The sequence below is a fragment of the Branchiostoma floridae genome, chromosome 13, assembly GCF_000003815.2.
Source record: "Branchiostoma floridae strain S238N-H82 chromosome 13, Bfl_VNyyK, whole genome shotgun sequence".
Lineage (NCBI taxonomy): Eukaryota > Metazoa > Chordata > Leptocardii > Amphioxiformes > Branchiostomatidae > Branchiostoma > Branchiostoma floridae.
In genome coordinates this window covers 18,973,326-18,996,971 of record NC_049991.1, presented here as the reverse complement: position 1 = coordinate 18,996,971, position 23,646 = coordinate 18,973,326, and the positions used below count along the sequence as shown (strand labels likewise).

Genomic DNA, 23,646 nt, shown 5'->3' with positions numbered 1-23,646 from the left:
TGATTGTGGTTCCTCGTTTAATGCTGCGAGAGGTACAATGTTTTGCGAAAATGAAAATTTCACAAGTGAGAGCCCGAACAGTTGTATGTGTAATGAGGAACGGTAAGGTGGGTTTCCTGAGTAATGGAGTACGTAGACACGACAGTAGACACATTTAAACGCACCGAAATAGGAAGAAATCTGTGTTATCTGGCTTATGATGTGATTCACAAATTGTTTAACTTGCACCATTGTAAAGAATTACAATCATATTGTTACATCGAGAAGTTAGCGTGGGTTACGACACCGCGCGCCATTCTACGTGTTTGTTTTTTTAATCGTCACAGCTAAAAATCAAATAGTGACGACATATCATGTTCTGACTTTCACCATCACAAGGTTTGGTGTAGGCAAATTACGTCACCCCTAGCAATCGCAAGGCTGGGCGTGGGCGACTACGTCACGCCCTAGCAACCAGAACACTAGCTGTTGTAGAGCCACGTCACCTCCTAGCAACCACGAGACTGCATGGATGAAAGTTTTGACGGAATCAGAATGGTCGGTGTTGACAGCGCCGAATTGTTGACTTTTTGAGTCATTGTGTTTGTGTTGCTAACAGACGACTCTCCGCGGAGGGTAGAAAAACAGGCTGCGGTCTGGTTACATTGTAGACGTTCCCCCTCGTCCAAACAGTGCTGTCACGGGCAGGTGACAGCGAAAGGGTATCACGACAAATTAGCCGTCAAATACGGGGAACGGTCTTAAAAGGTACCGTGGTAATAGCTCGGAACTTCTGAGGTAGAGAAAAGAACGAAGGCACTAGAAGCTTTTTGATGTTACAACAAAAAGTTGAAATGTTCCAAACTTTTCTCGTCTTTTTCTCACATTTTTCAAATGTCTTAAAATTTCAAACATATGAAAGCGGCAGACACTTTTTTTATTGAAACTTCAATTATGTTCTTTAAAACTTCACAAAAAAACGTTAATGTTAGTCGTTGACAGGAATGACATATTCATACGGCAGTTATAGGTGAGGCTGCCTAAGAATCAACTCTACAATAATCCCCTCATTTGATTGGATATGTATGTTGGAAGAATTGATAACGAACGAATGGATGGCTGTCTTTCTTTTTCAAGAGGAAAGAGGAAGTGGATGTAGAAGGCAGAAGTTTGAAACTAGCACTTCCTTCACCGATGATCACTGGTGATATGTTTGCTACACATGTCAGAAACCATGTCAGAAACCACTTTCACCTGTTTGAGACTTATTGGAACACTTATAGCTGTCAGAGACACCTGTTTTTGAAAATAGTCACCCACGTTCTTCATTTGTGGCCTAGTTGATATCATAGCTTGTGCGTTTGTTACATTTCGTTTTATGCACTGGTAATCGCGATATGCCAACATTTAACGGAGCGTATACCGGTAATTATTTATTTCGATAAGGGTCGTTCGTTTAGGAGGTGAAAATACAACATTTCGCCGTTGTTTTATTCGCAAAACTGTTCAACCCGAAACGTTACGTTGAAATGTGTCAAAGTTAAATACTTTCCATTATGGGCTTCCTACAGGCAAAATCGTTAGTTTATGCTTATTTTGTCAATGTTTAAAAAAATCTCTGGACGAGTGTGTTGGTTGTTTTCCAACTTTCGTCTCTCGTCAGTTCAGCACGAACAGTATCACTGTTTTATGTCGTGAAACTATATGTTGTCTAATGGTGACTAATGCTTTGGTCACATTATCAACCCGGGGTCTGGTCGGACAGTTCGCCGAAACGAAAAATACAGTTTTGTATCAAGAAACACGCACAGGTTGTGCTCATGACAAATAATTTTTACGTTTCACGTGTTTTGTTCTCTTCTACTTCTACATCCTACTTTTCGTCCCCACATCCTGCCCGGCCAGGCCCTGGTTTGGAAATGTGACTTAGGCATAACGTGGATCCGTTTACGATTTACCTGTCATAGTTTCATCTGTGGTTAGTAATTTTTGTACTCAATCAACTCAGCTTACGGGATTGGCGGTTAACACAACTACCTGAACAAACATCGGTCTGGGTGCTTTCAGACCTTGATCCCGGCAGAACAAAACGGCCACCTGTTTCCGTCAGACTTAAAACCGGGATTTTAAACTCCCCTCTTTTGATATCGTTACAAAATAACATACATAATAATCAACACAAAACCTAAGACCCCAAAATGATATAAAATAGCTCACCTGTTGACTTGATTAGCAGGCACACCAGAAAAAGCTTTGCGCAGAACGCGATGCCTCTCTTGCCGTCCATCTTTCCTCCACCGTTTGTGGAACTGACGACGTTTCTTACTTTCTGTGATCACAATAATCCTTTCACACCTGTAGCTTTTACCACCGCTGCTATTGCGAAAGACTAAAACGCGTGTCGCTGTGATAATATTTCCCTACACTTTGCGGCCGAGCCGCGCTGTTCTCATGAGGCGGACGCGGAATGTCACGCCCCGACTATGTCAACCAGCGCGACGTTCTGCTCAGCTTGGCGTGAAAAGGCCCGGCGACATTGCGCTGTATTGAGACATCGCCCATACACGGCAATGGTACAATGGCTGCCTTTTTGCCGTGTGTGTTACCAGGTATGGCGCGATGGCTGCCTGGTTCTAAGGAGGCGTGACTAACTTTGTAAGATCATCTGCCTTTGGCAATGTCTTCTCCTACTTTGTAAGATCATCTGGCGTTGACAATGTCTTCCTCTATACCACTATCCAACCCAAACAAACGTCCTGGCATTGGATCTAAATTTATATCATGGATGTATTCATATTTTTCTGATCTCCTTATTAAAGATTCCACTTTGAAAAGTATTGTCAATGCCGTAAAATCTGTAACAATTAATGTCGACACGATTCTGCACGTTTCCGTTCCTCTTACTTCTCAATGTATAACTTCCTCTTTCCTCCATCCCCCTGTCTAAATAAACCCATTTTCATCTTCTAAACGCCATTTTCATATTCATACAAACACTGGTTTGATTAATCGTTTTTTTAACAAAGGGCCCTTGTCAAGCTGCTCTTTGTAGCACACTAAAAATGACCGAATTGTATGCTCCTTGTCCGAATACGTATACCCCAAACTAAGGAAGGGAACTAGGTACAGCACTGTAGACTATTGTCCAATTTGACGCGTCATCTGACATGTACGTTTGCCCTGTGTCTCCACGCATTTCTACTTTGTCGCAAGTGTCACATGGATGTGACCAATTAAGAGGCAATGACCAACCCTTCGTAGCCTGGTCACAGGGCCTCCCCAAGGCTTCAGGGTTGGATTTCACGGCGATGCCAGCTGCTATCTCCGCACAGCCTCCTTGATTGATTCGTTTATCAAGGCTGAGACTGTACGTTAGTGAAGATTATGCAAACCGATCTCTACAACTGGATAAGATACGGATAAGATACAATGAATTGGCAAAGTACACAACTGTAATAATCAACTAGTACATAAGAATAATAACATCTAACGTCAAAATCAACACATCGCAATGGCAACATCCCTTCACATCATACGCTATTTCCACACTAGCATGATGGGAAAGAGAATGGCGGGACCTAAACCAATACAGGTTTTACTATCGCAATCCTTTAAATTTTTCCGATGGGAATATTAGACCTAGTGTCGAATAGCTGGTCTGTGTAGTGCCTCATAACAGTCTGTATCCCAGGTTAAACTATTCACCACCCGACACCGGACCAATAGGGAGGCATTGCCCGACCCCCGCCCACTCTACACAGTCCGTACCCCTCACAGACTGTCTTCTGAAGGACCTGCCATCTTTGTTGTTAAGGAGCCGTGACTGAGCCATTTTGCGGCGTCCTGGTGACACCATACCACAGAGCCAAACACAAACACAGAGGAACAACGCCAGACCCTTAATTTGCCATTAGAGTCATGGTTTCTGCAATGCCATTGGCAAACCTTTGTGTCCTTTAAAGTGTGTCTTCTGGTGGCTATGTACAAAAGGCATCTAAAGGCTCGGTTCCAACTTCTTAAGTACTTTGCCATCAGATATGATGCCTTATTGTATTTAATGTAAAGGCAGTCCCATAACATTTTCGAGGCCGTAGGGTCAGTGAATTGTTATTCACTACAATACGACTACAGGGCCCTTTATTTCCCCAATCGATGTTATCTACCGATTTTTACGTACACATGGGTGAAGTGAGGAAAGTTTTGTTAAGTCTCTTTCCTAAGAGGACAAGATCGGTAGCATGACAGGATTTGAACCCAGGCCCCTGGCTTCACTGTCAAGTCGCTGAAGATATACTGTCAAGTGGCGTTTAAGTGCTAACAGATTGATGAACCCATAGTAACTACTGCTTCAGTACTTGTGCACACAAACAAAAATAAACTTTTGTTTGGACCAAACACGTAGAGATTGCGTCACCAAAGTACTACTATTCACAGCTGAGTAGACGTTAATTCTCATTCAGACTAGTTACACTTCCTCTGCGTACACAACCAGAATAATTATTTTGGGTTGGGCCTAGTAGCTACGGTACACAAACAACGTAGGACAATTCTTGTGTTCACAGCGACATGCCACTACTTCGTCTATACACACACATCTCTGCCTCATTTACAGTTGCACACATTCATCAGTTTTCGTGTTCTCAAGAGTGACACTTTTGAACCCCCTGCCCCTTTGATTTACTTTTGAAAGACTGTTAGTAGTTTAGACCACCTTCCAAGTCAGTAGACGGCAAAACTGGCAGAAATTGGGGACAATGAGATGAATCTAGCGATTTTGCCGTTGGACTTTTGTAGGTTTTAGGTTTCAACAGATATACATGCAATTCCTCTCTATATGCCTACATGTACACGCCCTGTGCAGGAATGTGTTATATATGCATACGTATACTCTGTATAGACTGACTGACTGACAGTGACACCCCCAATGTTACCCTACGGGGACCTCGGAGTCGGACTAAACCTACACCCGAAAGCAACGTTCACACTTAGCGTACACTTTAGTCCGTGTGAGTACCGTATTGACATTTTGGTATTGGAAAAGAGTTGTTTTCGGGTTAAAAATCAGACTACACAATGGAGGGTCAAAGTAAATTACAATTGTACCTTCTTTCCCCGCAAACTTAAATCCCCTAAGAATGTCAATACGCAACTCACACGGACTTGAATATACGCATATAAGTGCGAACGGGCCCAATCGGCTATATACAGTGATTTACACCATCACCCGGACTCCAGGAGGAGTATGCATCAGTTAGCCTCTACCAGGTTCCGCGGATCGGTGGTCTTATAGTAGAAATTGGGCAGATAGTACGTAAGGGGGGAGTCAACCGGCCAGAAGAGTTATTTCCGTACCATCTTCAAAGATGGCGACCCCGCACCTGAGGGTTCGCGGTAAGAAATAACTCCTCTAGACTGTGATTTTCCCAGATTTATAGCAAAAGCTAAGTCAAATTGTTGAATGATAGTCATTAGTACAGTTGTGCCATCTTCACACTCCATGGGTAAGGTGTGTTCTGTTGCAAAGATAACACTCTGAATTTCACGCGCATAATCAGCCCAGGAGAGAACAATGGGGTCCGCCCTTTCACTCAAAGTTACCCCAGCATTTGGGGTAAGGACCCCAAAAAAGGACGATTCACCCCATCCGAATCTAACAGTGTCTGGCCGGCCGACACCCCTAGCATACTACCGACTGTATTTGTCCAATTTCTACCACTGTAATAGACCACCGATCCGCGGAGTCTGGTAGAGCCTGTACAGTTACTCCCAAAGCAGAGGTTGAATCGCACAGGTATAGTAGTAGTCGGAAAAATTCACGGGCGCTCTTTTCCGACTACTACTATATCTGCGCGATTCAACCTCTGTAAGAAGAGCGCCCGAGTAATTTTTCCGACTATTACTATATCTGCGCGATTCAACGTCTGCTTGGAGAGTAACTGATACAGGCTCTACCAGGCTGAGAGTAGTATCAGTCACCAAGGAGGTTAAACCTCCTTGCAGTCACCAATGGAGATCCGATTCAAAACAAACCAAGGAGGTTAAAAAAAAGATTTTTAACCTCCTTGAACAAACCAAACGACTCCATACAAATCGATTTGTCCTTCAATTATGCGGAGTCCTAATGATTATTTAATCAATAACGATTCTTAAATGTACAATCGATGCCACACATGTTGACGCTATCTCTACTCTATTACATTACGGTGCTGTAATCGGCTCATCCAAACCTCTGGGGACCCTTCCTAGCGCAGAAAGCTATTCATATTTCATGCTTTCCACAGCTCGGAAGCCATTTTGTCTGTTGTGTTCTCAACAAGATCGCTATCTGTCGCGTTTTAAGTGCCAAACACCAGAACACGGACCGTAGCTCTTTCTGGTGACGGTTATAACCTTCCCGTCCTATTTTGTCCATTCAAGATCATTGTTCTTGGCGTAAGAAATAAATCCATGGAATGAAGCTACGATGAGAGTCAAATACGTACTATTCCCCTTTATCGTCTTTAACTCGCGCGGGATATGAGACTGTGATGAACTTCCTCCACAGGCCTATACTGTGCTAATGACTGCGCAGCATTCTAGCTGATTCCAATTTCTTCTACTTCTCTAGTCACAGTGCGTCTCCGTGTAGTTCTGGCGTCCTCGTTATTGTGATGGCGGTAGAACCACTAGTTTCTTTGGCTAAAAAGTAGTTTCTTTATCGTAGCAAAGTCCAGTCTTTCAGATCATTGGTGTACATACACGTAGAATCAGCCTCACACAACAGTCTCCATCAACACAAGGTTGTTGTTCGTCGCGTTGTTGTCGTTGTTATTATTGTTGTTGTCGTTTTTGTTGCTAATCGCAGCCCACGAGTCCCCTTTTCCAACAGTCAGCATCACTGGCTCAGCGGCACAGAGCGCGTTATCCTTATCCTTCTTCTGTGGTTTGCACGGGTCGAACGCCAACGCGATGCGGCCATCCTCTTTCTGTCCCCTCGACGGAAGATTCAGGAGGTACCAGAAGAGTCCAAACCCGAGCGCGAGGAAGAGAACATGTCCGCCGACGAGGCACAGGAGGACGGAGCCGCTGAAGTGTCCGGCCAAGCCCACAGCGATACAGACTAGCCCTCCGGTCGCCGTGACGACAGCAAGGACGAGACAGACAGGGAACTCGCTCGACTTCCTCATCGTGGCTGCATTGTTGGGGAGATACAGTAGAGCTTCTGTCAGAAGCGTCTTGCGACGGTCTTAAAAATATTCTCAAGACATCGCGTCAAGGACGCGTCTTAAAAAATTCAACCGTCTTCGACAGGAGCCGCTAGGTTGTTGTGGATCAGTGTCGACAACAATCGCTCAAATGGCGTAGTATGTGGCGCCGGTTTAATTTAAGCAGCAAGATACTATCTCAGACCTCGAGGAAAATGTCGGCATCTTCAAATCTCATTTAATTACACAAACATAACTGGTGATGCCCAAGCACACGAATATATTACAGGTCATTAAAACTATCATCATTCAACAGAACTGAGAATCTAAGACAATGTATACAATTGTAAGAACAATATATTGTACATAAATCAATGAGTCATCATATCAAGGAGGTTACATGTAAAACTTCTTATAAACCCCCTTGATTATATATTGGGTGTGTCCACTTGAGATGCAGCCTGGCTTGGAAATAAGGGATAATGGCGGCTGTGGGTGTATCAGTAATAGTCGTATAGTCTGTTTATTTAATTTCGTAGTAGGTAAAAGGATACCAAGGATATTGATTGTTTAATATTTTTTTTACAATTTTTAACTTTCCCACAAGTCTACACCCTACCAGAAGTTCTGCATGCTTATATACATTTATCTTTTTGATAGTCTTGTTATTACTTAATTCTGTACATGTATATCCTGTTAATGTTAGTTTCTGCAGGTACAAACAAACCCTGGGAAGTGGGATGAGTGTAGGCAAGCTATGTTCTCTGGGCTCTAGTAGTTTCAGTCATCCCAATTATCATATTTGTGGGTTTCTTAAATGTGAGTACTCATCTCTCTGATGGAAAGTATTCTTCTATGCAGAGACATCCAACGGCGCCAGTTAAGTGCCACTTGTCTGTACTCTGCTATCTCAACCATCACCGTCAGTCCCTGCTGTCAGCCAATCAGGGAATAGGCCTTTCAGTTTTCAAAAAGGATCTGGCATATATAAGGTAAGCTCATTAATATTTATCAGCAGGGCGGTCAGGAACTGATGGTGACGATTGAGGTAGCAGAGTACAGACAAGAGGCGGTTTGCTGGTTACAGTTACATAAGAGAATGATGGAAAACAGTCAAATTGATCACAAATGAGGTACACAATTGTAATGTTTGTCCCCTTATATGTATATGTTTTCATATGGCCAGGGCTCGAAATACTAGTTACATGTGCACCCAAAATTGGAGCTGTGCACCTAATTTTTTACTGTTATGCAGAATATCATTGAAGCAAGTATCAGAAAAAGCAATAAAACCTGTTGTATATGTATGTTGTTTAATATATTACATATGTAAAGTTTTGAAGTAAGCTGTGTTGTGCAACAATTTTTAATATATACAATATAAGCTGCATTGCTTATAGACCAGTCTTAGGTTGAAAAGCTGCCACTAAGCCTTCCAGATAGTCCTGCAGAGAAGCAATCAATTGTTTGAGGGCGCTTTCTATCAAGCATTGTGCGATTCTAGAACAGGAGTGGTACCACACTGTGCACTTCCAGTCATTCACAAACTACCCTCTCCCACAATTTCATTCTCATCATCATTTGAGGCTGCATTGCCAGCTTTCTTAAAAAGCATTTCTTCTGTATACCTATGTTTCTAGGCTAGTTGCACCAGTGTAGTGCATGCACCTATTCCTAAAACTGAAATTTGAGTGCTGTCATGCTGACAGATGACCATACTCCTACATGAGTTCTCATCCCAATGCTGGAGAATACCGTTGGTCACAATGATCACAATTTTGTCCTTTGATGTATTTTCATATGGACAGAGACGTGACTTCTGCGCTGCTCTGCGCGCACACAGTTGGTTTTACGACTGTGTGGATCTTCTTGTGTCTGAGCAGAACATATCTGCGAGCTGTCCCAAACCCACACTCCCCACAGATATAAGGTTGCTCACCCGTGTGCTTTGTCATGTGTTCGTCCAAGGAGGACTTTCTTGATGCAGAATAGTCGCACAGAACACACACGTAGGGTTTTACTCCTGTATGAGTCTTCGTATGTCTGGATAGGCAAGACCTGTCATCGGTCCTGTACTCGCATTCCCCGCACTTGAAGGGTTTCTCACCGGTGTGTTTTATCAAGTGGTCGTCCAAAGCGGTTTTCTGTGCTGCAGAATAGTCACACTGGTCACACTTGTAAGGTTTTTCTCCTGTGTGAGTTTTTATGTGTCGGGATAAGTGAGACTTTTTCGCTGTCCTGTAATCGCATTCCGTACATTTGTACGGCTTCTCATCTGAATGTTTTGCTAGATGCTTGTCGAAAGTGCCTTGGTCGCAGTTGTAGGGATTTTCCCCTGTATGTATTTGCATGTACTCTAATACGTGAGGGTTTGGACCATATTCTGCAGACATGTAGGGGTTATTACTGGCATGTTTTGCTTTGTGTTTATCCAAGGAGGACTTTTTAAATGCACAATAGTCACACTCCTCGCACTTGAAGGGTTTTTCTCCTGTGTGGACCCTTATATGCCTTGTTAAGTTAGACCTTATAGCTGTCCTGTACCCACATTCCCAGCACACGTAGGGTTTCTCTCCGGTGTGGTTTGCTAGATGGATGTCCAAATTATATTTCTGTGCTGCAGAATAGTCACACTGGTCACACTTGAAGGGTTTTTCTTCTGCATGAATCCTTCTGTGTCTGGACAGGTCTCCCTTTTTAGCTGTCCTGAACCCACACTCTCCACACAAGTAGGGTTTCTCGCCTGTGTGTTTTGCCATGTGAATATCCAAACTGGCTTTTGCTGCAGCAGAATAGTCACAGTGTTCACATTTGTGAGGTTTCTTACCAGTATGAGTTTTCATGTGTCGGTACAGAGAGGATCTGTCACCGGTGCTGTAACCACACTCCTCACAAACGTGGCGTTTCTCACCTGTGTGTCTTGCCATGTGGCTGTTCAAAGCAGCTTTCTGCGCCGCAGAATAGTCACACAGGTTACACTTGTATGGCTTTACCCCTGTGTGGGTTCTCTTGTGTAGGTATAGGGATTGCCTATGCCGTGTCCTGTACCCACACTCCCCGCACATGTAGGGTTTCTCGCCGGTGTGTTTTGCTTGGTGCATGTCCAAACTGTCTTTCTGCTGTGCAGAATAGTCACACTGGTCACACTTGTAGGGCTTTTCTCCTGTATGAGTTCTCTTGTGCCGGGTTAGGGCGTACCGGTGGCGTGTCGTGAACCCACACTCCACACAAATGAATGATTTATCAGTATCACTATTCTCTGTGATCAAAACTGGGTCTACATGTGGTGATGGTGTATTGTCAGCAGACATCCTAAGTTTCCCATCGAATGCTCCCTCGTATGGAAATTGTTCTTCCCTGTCCTGCTGCCAGCCCATGTCTGCTGTCCTGTTCTGAAATAGGGCTTCATCATGATCAAGATACTCTGTTTGTGGGGACAAGGAATCAGTCTTCTCAATCTTCACATGAAACGTTTCCTGGCATGAAGCTTGTTCTTCCCTGTCCTGCTGCCAGCCCATCTCTATTGTCTTGTTTTGAAGCGAGACTTCATCATAATTGCGATCCTCAACACGTGGGGACAAGGGATCAGTCTTCTCCATCTTCACATGAAATGTTTCCTCAGATGAAGCTTGCCCTTCCCTGTCCTGCTGCCAGCTCATGTCAGTTGTATGGTTCTCTCTGCTGTTTATCTCATTTCCAGGATGTCCAGAACAAGCATCTTCAGTAGCACTTTCACAGCTTGGATCGGCCATCTCTTTTCTGTTTTGAGAAATACAAATAAAGAAGAATTCTAAGTTTAAAAAATTCAGTCTAAGGCCACACCAATTTAATTTCTTGGTTCACGGATTTTTTCATAAAAAATATGGAGCGAGAGGGCGAAATAAAAATAAAAATAAAAATTGTAAAATGGTTGGGGTAAAGGTAACGGCTAATCCAAAACACAAAGAAAAAAAGTTTTCAGCTTGAGAAAAGTACAAAACACTATTATTGTACAGTAACAGCACCTGTGCCCACACTTTAAGGAGCTTATAATATAAAGGCCAATTTGCTACACCAGAAAGTTGGTGAATGGCTTCATTAATGGTGAAAATTTGCTGAGTGGTAATTTCTATTTTTATTTTTTTTTCCAAAAAATAGGAGCGAGCGAATCCGTGAACCAAGAAATTAAATTGGTGTGGCCTAAGTTAAAAAAAAAATTGGTGGAAAGTTCTGATAGACACTGTTTAAGGCTCAATCAAATTTGCTACTAAACGACAGCACACTGATTGTTTCTGAGGAATTATATGACATTTTTGATGGCCCTTGAAGTTGAAGAGTTTCATCTATAATCATAATATAAATCTACAGACTTCTTTCTACTAGTGCATGGTGTAACTGTTGAAACCTCACCTACACGTATCTCAAGGTTAGGGTTAGGTTCAATTTAGTTTTTATTTATTCATTTATTAGGACTCTTCATGCACAATGACAATGGAGGGTATGGCAGGACAGGTGTCAAAGGACACCTTTTAAAGCCGCCATACACACATGTTTGCACATGTTTACACACGGTGGGTGTTTTAACTTTATTTTCCGTTACTTTAACTTTAATTACCCTTTGTTGATTTTTGTCAACGTGAATAATACACCTTCCCATGGTTCAATCATTTAAGAAAAGCGAGAGAAAATTACTCTCTTTCCTTATCACAGATTATGTCCTAACTATCATAGTAAGTAATTATTCCAAAAAATTCAGGTCGCAACATACATTACTTTGCCCTTACAGGGGACACAATACTAATAGAGACATGAAATTGCAGTACACTACATATAAACATAACTTATGCCCCGTCTAGTAGTTCACAGTGGTACTGCAGCCTCGGACCGAAAAATATTTATCTGTGGTCTAGTGTGGACAAACTACTTCTTGGACATGCTATACAAAACACACAACCATATATAATATCCACAAATTTCGTTGTTCCCATAATATCTTATATAGTAACAAAAGCAGGTTTGGCGCAATTGGGCCTCAGAAATATCTGTGCATACATCTTAGACAAAGTATAATAATTTTGCCCCCCTCCCCATAATTTCATGATCAAACACTCCACTGAGCGCGTATTTCTGTATGAAATATAAAGGGTTTGAGATTATATGTGTGAAATCACGGGCACAGAAACTTAAGAAAGCAGTTGACACTCTTACCTCGACCGTGTTGTCTCGAAGTATCGTTAAAACCGCGTCCTACTGGAGAGAGGGCGGTGCACAAAGAAACAAACCGCACAAAATGGCGAACCTGCCGCACCAGGGGTCAAAGAAAGGTGAAAGGTCAAAGTTTGGAGAACCTGATTATCCAACTCACTCCGATTGTGAAAACAGATACCGTATAATGACTATAATCGGTGTAGCGTCAGAACATTTAAAGTAGTAACTCTTTGATATTAGATTTCCTTCACATTATTCAGGTATTCTCTTTCTTGGACTGCGGATGTGTTTTTCGGTATTTTTGTTATCATGTCCCTATTTCACATATGATGCTAGACTCGATATGTTGACTTATTCATATCTATAGATACTCCTATATGTCTCTTTATATGTACTGTAAGTAGTTTAAGACCTTACGAAAGTCGCTTTACTTTTATTTTATTCGCATTCATTTTTTGAGCATGGGACAAGAAGCTCAACAATGAGCTTATATAGGTCCTCTGCTCTGTATGTTACATACAATGACAATCAAAAGTAACAAAATTGAGATTATAACAAAACGTATAACTCGCTGTACTTTTGTTGTGTCAGTAAAGATTTCATATGCTCAACGAAAATTTGGAGGTACGTGTTTTATGTGTTTTCCAGAGTCACTGATTGAAGAATATTCTATTGAATCAGTTATTGTATACGTGACTGATGAACCTCTTCAACGGTAAGCAAGAAGTAGTTTTCAATCACAGCAAATATATATTGGAGCCTTTTATTTGTAAAATATTAAGTACACAGAGGTACATAAGAATGTTAGTAATTTCAATGGTTATATTTTTTATGTTCTAGACACTAAGAAAGTAAAATCTATTTGTTTGATATATACAGTTTTTGCTCAGTGTTAATATGCGATCATAAAGTAAGTAAAATAAACATATAAGCCAATTCCTACTTTGCAACTAAAAGACATGTACATGACAGTAAAAAAACTATCTCAGTGGAATCTACTGTGTCATATGAGTCAAACATGTATGAATACAAAATTATTTCAATATTTTGTGCCCCAATACATGGTACAATTACATTTTGTATTAGATACTCTCAGCCAAATGTTCTTTTAGTTCTTGAGGGTTTTTTCTCTTGTATGGGTCCTCATGTGTTCGGTCAGGCGGTACTGCTGAGCTGTCCTGTACTCACACTCTCCACACATGTAGGGCTTCTCACCGGCATGTTTGGCTAGATGTTGGTACAAATGGCATTTCTGTGCTGCAGAATAGTCACACTGGTCACACTTGTAAGGTTTTTCTCCTGTATGGACTACCATATGTCGGGATAAGTTGGACTTCCACGCTGTCCTGTACCCACACTCTCCACACATGTAGGGCTTCTCACCCATGTGTTTGGCCAGGTGTTGGTCCAAATGGCACTTCTGTGCTGCAGAATAGTCACACTGATCACACTTGTAGGGTTTTTGCCCTGTGTGTGTTCTCATGTGTCTGGATAAATGATACTTCCGAGCTGCCCTGTACCCACACTCCCCACACATGTAGGGCTTCTCGCCAGTATGCTTCATTAGGTGTTGGTCCAACATGAATTTCTCAGCAGCAGAAAAGTCACACTGATCACACTTGTGAGGTTTTTGTCCTGTGTGGACTACCATATGTCGGGATAAGCTAGACTTTTGAGCTGCCCTGTACCCACACTCCCCACACATGTAGGGCTTCTCGCCAGTGTGTGTTGCTAGATGTTTGTCCAAACTACATTTGTGTGCTGAGGAAAAGTCGCACTGGTCACACTTGTAGGGTTTAACTCCCATGTGAGTTCTCATATGGTTCTTTAGGTTGGATTTTAGATGCGTGCTGTACCCACATTTCCCACACATGTGAGGATTTGCACCACTGTGCCTTGATGCTATATGAAAGTCTAAACTGATTTTCTGTGCTGCAGAATAGTCACACTGGTCACACTTGTAGGGTTTTTGCCCTGTGTGTGCTTTCATGTGTTGGGATAAATGAGACTTCTTAGCTGCCCTGTACCCACACTCCCCACACATGTAGGGTTTCTCGCCAGTGTGTTTTGCGAGGTGTTGATTTAAAGTGGTTTTTAGGGCTGCAGAATAGTCACATTGATCACACTTGTAAGGTTTTTCCCCCGTATGTTTACGTACATGGCGGTCCAACTGGAATTTACTCGATGTAGAATAGTCACAGTGATTACACATGTATGATTTTCTGCCTGTGTGCTTTAGCAGATGACGGTCCAAATTGGATTTTTGTGTTGCAGAATAGTCACAATGATCACACATAAACGGTTTCTTGCCTGCGTGTTTTTGCAAATTGGTGTTCTCAACCTTCACATGAAAGGTTTCTTTGCATGAAGTTTGTTCTTCCCCGTCCTGCTCCCAGCCCGTGTCTGTTGTCTTGTCCTGAAATAGGGGTTCATCCTGATCCTCTACATGTGGGAATGATGTATTCTCAACCCTCACATGAAACGTTTCTTTGCATGAAGCTTGTTCTACCCTGTCCTGCTGCCAGCCCATGTCTGTTGTCTTGTTTTGAAGTAGGGCTTTGTTGTGATCGTCTATTTGTGGGACCAAAGTCTTTTGAGCATTCATATGAAATGTCTCCTTGGATGAAGTTTGTTCTACCCTGTCCTGCTGCCAGCCCATGTCTGTTGTCTGTTCCTCCATGCTGCTTGTCTCGTTCCCAGGATGTCTGTGACACAGATCTTCAGTAGAACTTTCACAGCTGGGATCAGCCATCTTTTTTTGTTGGGGGAAAACAAATGAAGAGTTCTAAGTTAAACTTGGTGGGAAGTTCTAACAGAATAAACTGGATAAAACAGATGACATTTTGTAGGCCTCTATAACAGGTACTAGTAAATGACAGCACACTGATTGTTCCTCAGGAATTATATGACATTTTTTGATGCCCTAAAGCCTTGAAGTTGAAGGCTTGGACTTTCCTCTGGAATTATAAGATAAATCTACAGTATACCAGACTTCATTCTACATGGTGTAGAGCAGGCTCTGTAGAGACCTCATCTGCACATATCTTACGGTTAGTTTATTTTTCGTTTAAACTTTATCTTAAGTTACTTTAATTACTCTTTAGTTGATTTTTGTATACATAATATGTCCTGTTCATGTTATTCATTTGTGTGTGCCATATTGTTTTATACCCAATTATATATAAATGGTTGACCACAGGAAGAATAGCTACAATATAACGTTACATTGCAAAGATTATTGTGGATCATAATAATCTACACTCAACTTAAATAATACACCTTCGTATGGTTCCATCATTTAATAAAGGCGAGAGAAAATTACTCTTTAATTATAAAGATTATGTCCTCATTATCATAGTAAGTAACTACTTGGAAAAATTCAGGTAGCAACATACATTTTTTTGTCCTTACAGGGGACACAAATACTAACAGAGACATGGAAATGCAGAACACTACATATAAACCAAGGACCTCCTTGATATAAACATACTAACGTTAGTAACTTATGCCCCGACTAGTAGTCCACAATGGTACTGCAGCATAGGAACTGAAAATGTATGTGGACAATCAACAAACTACTTTCGTCAGATTTCTAGCCAGCCTGTATAAAACACACAACAATCTCCACATATTTCTTTGTTCCCATAATATCTTATATAGTAACAAAAGCAGGTTTGGCGCAATTGGGCCTCAGAAATGTCTGTGCAGACATCTTAGACAAAGTATAAATTATAATTTTGCCCCCCTCCCCATAATTTCATGATCACACCCTCCACTGATCGCGTATTTCTGTATGAAAGACAAAGGTTTTTGAGATTATATGTGTGAAACCACGGGTACAGAGACTTAAGAAGGCGGTTGGCACACTTACCTCGACCGTGTTGTCTCGACGTATCGTTGAAATCGCGTCCAACTGGAGAGAGGGCGGTACAAAGAAACAAACCGCACAAAATGGCGAACCTGCCACACAAGGGGTCAGCAAAGGTGAAGGGTCAAAGTTTGCAGGCCTGATTACCCTCACTCCGATTGTGTAAACAGATACCGTATAATGACTATAATCGGTGTAGCATCAGAATATTTGAAGTAGAAACTCTTTAGGAATTAGATTTCCTTCACATTATTCAGGTATTCTCTTTCTTGGGCTGAGGATGTGTTTTTCGGTATTTTTGTCATCATGTCCCTATTTCACATATGATGCTAGACTCGATATGTTGACTTATTCATATCTATAGATACTCCTATATGTCTCTTTATATGTACTGTAAGTAGTTTAAGACCTTACAAAAGTCGCTGTACTTTTGCTGTGTCAGTAAAGATTTCATATGTACAACGAAAATTTTGAGGTAACGTAAGGTTACCAGTTTACGGTCGATTTGTCAATAACTCCGTTTTATGGAAAACGTGTTGGCGGAGATGAAAAGCGTGTTTTATGTGTTTTCCAGAGTCACTGATTGAAGAATTATTCTGTTAACTTACTTACTGTAACGTTATACGTGACTGATGAACCATTTCAATGATAATAAGTAAGAAGTAGCATTCAATCACAGCGAATATATAATGGAGCCTTTTATTTGTAAAAGATTAAGTACACAGAGGTACATAAGAATGTTAGTAATGTCAATGGTTACATTTTTTTATGTTCTAGACACTAAGAAAGTAAAATCTATTTGTTTGATATATACAGTTTTTGCTCAGTGTTAATATGCGATCATAAAGTAAGTAAAATAAACATATAAGCCATTTCCTACTTTGCAACTAAAAGACATGTACATGACAGTAAATAACTATCTCAGTGGAATTTACTGTGTCATATGAGTCAAACATGTATGAATGCAAAATAATTTCAATATTTTGTACCTCAGTACATTGTACAATTACAGTTTGTATTAGATACTCTCAGCCAAATGTTCTTTTAGTTCTTGAGGGTTTTTTCTCTTGTATGGGTCCTCATGTGTTCGGTCAGGCGGTACTGCTGAGCTGTCCTGTACTCACACTCTCCACACATGTAGGGCTTCTCACCGGCGTGTTTGGCTAGATGTTGGTACAAATGGCATTTCTGTGCTGCAGAATAGTCACACTGGTCACACTTGTAAGATTTTTCTCCTGTATGGACTACCATATGTCTGGATAAGTTGGACTTCCACGCTGTCCTGTACCCACACTCTCCACACATGTAGGGCTTCTCACCCATGTGTTTGGCCAGGTGTTGGTCCAAATGGCACTTCTGTGCTGCAGAATAGTCACACTGATCACACTTGTAGGGTTTTTGCCCTGTGTGTGTTCTCATGTGTCTGGATAAATGATACTTCCGAGCTGCCCTGTACCCACACTCCCCACACATGTAGGGCTTCTCGCCAGTATGCTTCATTAGGTGTTGGTCCAACATGAATTTCTCAGCAGCAGAAAAGTCACACTGATCACACTTGTGAGGTTTTTGTCCTGTGTGGACTACCATATGTCGGGAAAGCTGAGACTTTTGAGCTGCCCTGTATCCACACTCCTCACACATGTAGGGCTTCTCGCCGGTGTGTGTTGCTAGATGTTTGTCCAAACTACATTTGTGTGCTGAGGAAAAGTCGCACTGGTCACACTTGTAGGGTTTAACTCCCATGTGAGTTCTCATATGGTTATTTAGGTTGGATTTTAGATGCGTGCTGTACCCACATTTCCCACACATGTGAGGATTTGCACCACTGTGCCTTGATGCTATATGAAAGTCTAAACTGATTTTCTGTGCTGCAGAATAGTCACACTGGTCACACTTGTAGGGTTTTTGCCCTGTGTGTGTTTTCATGTGTTGGGATAAATGAGACTTCTTAGCTGCCCTGTACCCACACTCCCCACACATGTAGGGTTTCTCGCCAGTGTGTTTTGCGAGGTGTTGATTTAAAGTTTTTTTTAGGGCTGCAGAATAGTCACATTGATCACACTTGTAAGGTTTTTCCCCGGTATGTTTACGTACATGGCGGTCCAACTGTAATTTACTCGATGTAGAATAGTCACAGTGATTACACATGTATGATTTTCTGCCTGTGTGCTTTAGCAGATGACGGTCCAAATTGGATTTTTGTGTTGCAGAATAGTCACAATGATCGCACATAAACGGTTTCTCGCCTGTGTGTTTTACCAGATGACGGTCCAAATTGGATTTTTGTGTTGCAGAATAGTCACAGTGATCACACATAAACGGTTTCTTGCCTGCGTGTTTTTGCAAATCGGTGTTGTCAACCTTCACATGAAAGGTTTCTTTGCATGAAGTTTGTTCTTCCCCGTCCTGCTCCCAGCCCGTGTCAGTTGTCTTGTCCTGAAGTAGGGGTTCATCCTGATCCTCTACATGTGGGAATGATGTATTCTCAACCCTCACATGAAACGTTTCTTCGCATGAAGCTTGTTCTACCCTGTCCTGCTGCCAGCCCATGTCTGTTGTCTGTTCCTCCATGCTGCTTGTCTCGTTCCCAGGATGTCTGTGTCACAGATCTTCAGTAGAACTTTCACAGCTGGGATCAGCCATCTTTTTTTGTTGGGGGAAAACAAATGAAGAGTTCTAAGTTAAACTTGGTGGGAAGTTCTAACAGAATAAATTGGATAAAACAGATGACATTTTGTAGGCCTCTATAACAGGTACTAGTAAATGACAGCACACTGATTGTTCCTCAGGAATTATATGACATTTTTTGATGCCCTTGAAGTTGAAGGCTTGGACTTTCCTCTGGAATTATAAGATAAATCTACAGTATACCAGACTTCATTCTACTAGTGCACATGGTGTAGAGCAGGCTCTGTAGAGACCTCATCTACACATATCTTACGGTTAGTTTATTTTTCGTTTAAACTTTATCTTAAGTTACTTTAATTACTCTTTTGTTGATTTTTGTATACATAATATGTCCTGTTCATGTTATTCATTTGTGTGTGCCATATTGTTTTATACACAATTATATATAAATGGTTGACCACAGGAAGAATAGCTACAATATAACGTTACATTGCAAAGATTATTGTGGATCATAATAATCTACACTCAACTTAAATAATACACCTTCGTATGGTTCCATCATTTAATAAAGGCGAGAGAAAATTACTCTTTAATTATAAAGATTATGTCCTCATTATCATAGTAACTACTTGGAAAAATTCAAGTAGCAACATACATTTTTTTGTCCTTACAGGGGACACAAATACTAACAGAGACATGGAAATGCAGAACACTACATATAAACATAACTTATGCCCCGACTAGTAGTCCACAGTGGTACTGCAGCCTCGGACCGAAAAAATGTATCTGGGGACAAACTACTTCTGTCAGACTTCTTGGACAGGCTATACAAAACACACAACCATATCCAAAAAATTTCTTTGTTCCCATAATATCTTATATAGTAACAAAAGTAGGTTTGGAGCAATTTGGCATCATAAATGTCTGTGCAGACATCATAGACAAAGTATAATTTGCCCCCCTCCCCATTTCATGATCACACCTAGCACCTCCACTGAACACGTAAATTTGTCTGAAAGATGAAAGAGTTTGGGATTATATGTGTGTGAGCTCGGGTACAGAGACTCTGTAAGGCGGTTGACACTCTTACCTCGACCGTGTTGTCTCGAAGTATCGTTAAAATCGCGTCCTACTGGAGAGAGGGCGGTACAAAGGAACAAACTGCACAAGCCACAAAATGGCGAACCTGCCACACTGGGGGTCAGCAAAGATTAAAGGTCAAAGTTGGCAGGCCTGATTACCCTCACTTCGATTGTGTGAACAGATACCGTATAATGACTATAATCTGTGTAGCGTCAGAATAATTGAAGTAGTAACTCTTTAGAAATTAGATTTCCTTCAAATTATTCAGGTATTCTCTTTCTTGGGCTGAGGATGTGTTTTTCGGTATTTTTGTCATCATGTCCCTATTTCACATATGATGCTAGACTCGATATGTTGACTTATTCATATAAGATACTCCTATATGTCTCTTTATATGTACTGTAAGTAGTTTAAGACCTTACGAAAGTCGCTGTACTTTTGTTGTGTCAGTTAAGATTTCATATGTACAACGAAAATTTTGAGGTAACGTAAGGTTACCAGTTTACGGTCGATTTGTTAATAACTCCGTTTTATGGAAAACGTGTTGGCGGAAATGAAAAGCGTGTTTTATGTGTTTTCCAGAGTCACTGATTGAAGAGTATTCTACTGACTTACTTACTGTATACGTTAATACGTATACGTACTAATGAACCTTTTCATCGATGAGTAAGAAGTAGTAGTCAATCACAGCAAATATATATTGGAGCCTTTTATTTGTAAAAGATTAACTACACAGAGGTACATAAGAATGTTAGTAATTTCAATGGTTATATTTTTTTATGTTCTAGACACTAAGAAAGTAAAATCTATTTGTTTGATGTATACAGTTTTTGCTCAGTGTTAATATGCGATCATAAAGTAAGTAAAATAAACATATAAGCCAATTCCTACTTTGCAACTAAAAGATATGTACATGACAGTAAATAACTATCTCAGTGGAATTTACTGTGTCATATGAGTCAAACATGTATGAATGCAAAATAATTTCAATATTTTGTAACCCAATACATTGTACAATTACAGTTTGTATTAGATACTCTCAGCCAAATGTTCTTTTAGTTCTTGAGGGTTTTTTCTCTTGTATGGGTCCTCATGTGTTCGGTCAGGCGGTACTGCTGAGCTGTCCTGTACTCACATTCTCCACACATGTAGGGCTTATCACCGGTGTGTTTAGCTAGATGTTGGTACAAATGGCATTTCTGTGCTGCAGAATAGTCACACTGGTCACACTTGTAAGATTTTTCTCCTGTATGGACTACCATATGTCTGGATAAGTTGGACTTCCACGCTGTCCTGTACCCACACTCTCCACACATGTAGGGCTTCTCACCCATGTGTTTGGCCAGGTGTTGGTCCAAATGGCACTTCTGTGCTGCAGAATAGTCACACTGATCACACTTGTAGGGTTTTTGCCCTGTGTGTGTTCTCATGTGTCTGGATAAATGATACTTCCGAGATGCCCTGTACCCACACTCCCCACACATGTAGGGCTTCTCGCCAGTATGCTTCATTAGGTGTTGGTCCAACATGAATTTCTCAGCAGCAGAAAAGTCACACTGATCACACTTGTGAGGTTTTTGTCCTGTGTGGACTACCATATGTCGGGAAAGCTGAGACTTTTGAGCTGCCCTGTATCCACACTCCTCACACATGTAGGGCTTCTCGCCGGTGTGTGTTGCTAGATGTTTGTCCAAACTACATTTGTGTGCTGAGGAAAAGTCGCACTGGTCACACTTGTAGGGTTTAACTCCCATGTGAGTTCTCATATGGTTATTTAGGTTGGATTTTAGATGCGTGCTGTACCCACATTTCCCACACATGTGAGGATTTGCACCACTGTGCCTTGATGCTATATGAAAGTCTAAACTGATTTTCTGTGCTGCAGAATAGTCACACTGGTCACACTTGTAGGGTTTTTGCCCTGTGTGTGTTTTCATGTGTTGGGATAAATGAGACTTCTTAGCTGCCCTGTACCCACACTCCCCACACATGTAGGGTTTCTCGCCAGTGTGTTTTGCGAGGTGTTGATTTAAAGTTTTTTTTAGGGCTGCAGAATAGTCACATTGATCACACTTGTAAGGTTTTTCCCCGGTATGTTTACGTACATGGCGGTCCAACTGTAATTTACTCGATGTAGAATAGTCACAGTGATTACACATGTATGATTTTCTGCCTGTGTGCTTTAGCAGATGACGGTCCAAATTGGATTTTTGTGTTGCAGAATAGTCACAATGATCGCACATAAACGGTTTCTCGCCTGTGTGTTTTACCAGATGACGGTCCAAATTGGATTTTTGTGTTGCAGAATAGTCACAGTGATCACACATAAACGGTTTCTTGCCTGCGTGTTTTTGCAAATCGGTGTTGTCAACCTTCACATGAAAGGTTTCTTTGCATGAAGTTTGTTCTTCCCCGTCCTGCTCCCAGCCCGTGTCAGTTGTCTTGTCCTGAAGTAGGGGTTCATCCTGATCCTCTACATGTGGGAATGATGTATTCTCAACCCTCACATGAAACGTTTCTTCGCATGAAGCTTGTTCTACCCTGTCCTGCTGCCAGCCCATGTCTGTTGTCTGTTCCTCCATGCTGCTTGTCTCGTTCCCAGGATGTCTGTGTCACAGATCTTCAGTAGAACTTTCACAGCTGGGATCAGCCATCTTTTTTTGTTGGGGGAAAACAAATGAAGAGTTCTAAGTTAAACTTGGTGGGAAGTTCTAACAGAATAAATTGGATAAAACAGATGACATTTTGTAGGCCTCTATAACAGGTACTAGTAAATGACAGCACACTGATTGTTCCTCAGGAATTATATGACATTTTTTGATGCCCTTGAAGTTGAAGGCTTGGACTTTCCTCTGGAATTATAAGATAAATCTACAGTATACCAGACTTCATTCTACTAGTGCACATGGTGTAGAGCAGGCTCTGTAGAGACCTCATCTACACATATCTTACGGTTAGTTTATTTTTCGTTTAAACTTTATCTTAAGTTACTTTAATTACTCTTTTGTTGATTTTTGTATACATAATATGTCCTGTTCATGTTATTCATTTGTGTGTGCCATATTGTTTTATACACAATTATATATAAATGGTTGACCACAGGAAGAATAGCTACAATATAACGTTACATTGCAAAGATTATTGTGGATCATAATAATCTACACTCAACTTAAATAATACACCTTCGTATGGTTCCATCATTTAATAAAGGCGAGAGAAAATTACTCTTTAATTATAAAGATTATGTCCTCATTATCATAGTAACTACTTGGAAAAATTCAAGTAGCAACATACATTTTTTTGTCCTTACAGGGGACACAAATACTAACAGAGACATGGAAATGCAGAACACTACATATAAACATAACTTATGCCCCGACTAGTAGTCCACAGTGGTACTGCAGCCTCGGACCGAAAAAATGTATCTGGGGACAAACTACTTCTGTCAGACTTCTTGGACAGGCTATACAAAACACACAACCATATCCAAAAAATTTCTTTGTTCCCATAATATCTTATATAGTAACAAAAGTAGGTTTGGAGCAATTTGGCATCATAAATGTCTGTGCAGACATCATAGACAAAGTATAATTTGCCCCCCTCCCCATTTCATGATCACACCTAGCACCTCCACTGAACACGTAAATTTGTCTGAAAGATGAAAGAGTTTGGGATTATATGTGTGTGAGCTCGGGTACAGAGACTCTGTAAGGCGGT

At 41.2% G+C, this 23,646-nt stretch overlaps 4 protein-coding genes across 4 annotated transcripts; all 4 read right to left on the bottom strand.

The window, feature by feature from the left end:
- Positions 1-8,959: 8,959 nt before the first annotated feature.
- On the bottom strand, positions 8,960-10,915 carry LOC118428606 (zinc finger protein 501-like). Its single transcript, XM_035838708.1, has 4 exons — positions 10,417-10,915; positions 9,907-10,158; positions 9,619-9,780; positions 8,960-9,312 (listed from the first exon to the last, which is right to left on the bottom strand). Exons 1-4 carry the CDS (start codon positions 10,913-10,915, stop codon positions 8,960-8,962), a joined length of 1,266 nt encoding a protein of 421 aa, XP_035694601.1.
- Positions 10,916-13,099: 2,184 nt separating this feature from the next.
- Positions 13,100-16,457, bottom strand: LOC118428727 (gastrula zinc finger protein XlCGF57.1-like). The gene is made up of 2 exons (XM_035838890.1): positions 16,222-16,457; positions 13,100-15,102 (listed from the first exon to the last, which is right to left on the bottom strand). The coding sequence occupies exon 2, from the start codon at positions 15,100-15,102 to the stop codon at positions 13,459-13,461; it is 1,644 nt and encodes a 547-aa protein (XP_035694783.1). The 5' UTR covers positions 16,222-16,457; the 3' UTR covers positions 13,100-13,458.
- Positions 16,458-16,903: 446 nt separating this feature from the next.
- LOC118428728 (gastrula zinc finger protein XlCGF57.1-like) lies at positions 16,904-20,071 on the bottom strand. The gene is made up of 2 exons (XM_035838891.1): positions 19,937-20,071; positions 16,904-18,861 (listed from the first exon to the last, which is right to left on the bottom strand). The coding sequence occupies exon 2, from the start codon at positions 18,787-18,789 to the stop codon at positions 17,263-17,265; it is 1,527 nt and encodes a 508-aa protein (XP_035694784.1). The 5' UTR covers positions 18,790-18,861; positions 19,937-20,071; the 3' UTR covers positions 16,904-17,262.
- Positions 20,072-21,103: 1,032 nt separating this feature from the next.
- Positions 21,104-22,511, bottom strand: LOC118428605 (zinc finger protein 248-like). The gene is made up of 4 exons (XM_035838707.1): positions 22,271-22,511; positions 21,629-21,808; positions 21,189-21,301; positions 21,104-21,133 (listed from the first exon to the last, which is right to left on the bottom strand). Exons 1-4 carry the CDS (start codon positions 22,509-22,511, stop codon positions 21,104-21,106), a joined length of 564 nt encoding a protein of 187 aa, XP_035694600.1.
- Positions 22,512-23,646: the final 1,135 nt, after the last annotated feature.

Coding starts and splice junctions, on each gene's coding strand:
- LOC118428606 (XM_035838708.1), bottom strand. CDS start 10,915: ATGGCCGATCCAAGCTGTGAAAGTGCTACTGAAGATGCTTGTTCTGGA. Junction 10,159..10,416: donor AGTTTTGATCACAGAGAATA/GTGATACTGATA, acceptor GAACCCACACAG/GGGTAAAGCCATACAAGTGT. Junction 9,781..9,906: donor TCACATGGCAAAACACACAG/GCGAGAAACCCT, acceptor ACTATTCTGCAG/CACAGAAATATAATTTGGAC.
- LOC118428727 (XM_035838890.1), bottom strand. CDS start 15,102: ATGGCTGATCCCAGCTGTGAAAGTTCTACTGAAGATCTGTGTCACAGA.
- LOC118428728 (XM_035838891.1), bottom strand. CDS start 18,789: ATGGAGGAACAGACAACAGACATGGGCTGGCAGCAGGACAGGGTAGAA.
- LOC118428605 (XM_035838707.1), bottom strand. CDS start 22,511: ATGGAGGAACAGACAACAGACATGGGCTGGCAGCAGGACAGGGTAGAA. Junction 21,809..22,270: donor CGATTTGCAAAAACACGCAG/GCAAGAAACCGT, acceptor ACTATTCTGCAG/CACAGAAAATCAGTTTAGAC. Junction 21,302..21,628: donor CTTTTCCTCAGCACACAAAT/GTAGTTTGGACA, acceptor ACTATTCTGCAG/CACAGAAGTGCCATTTGGAC.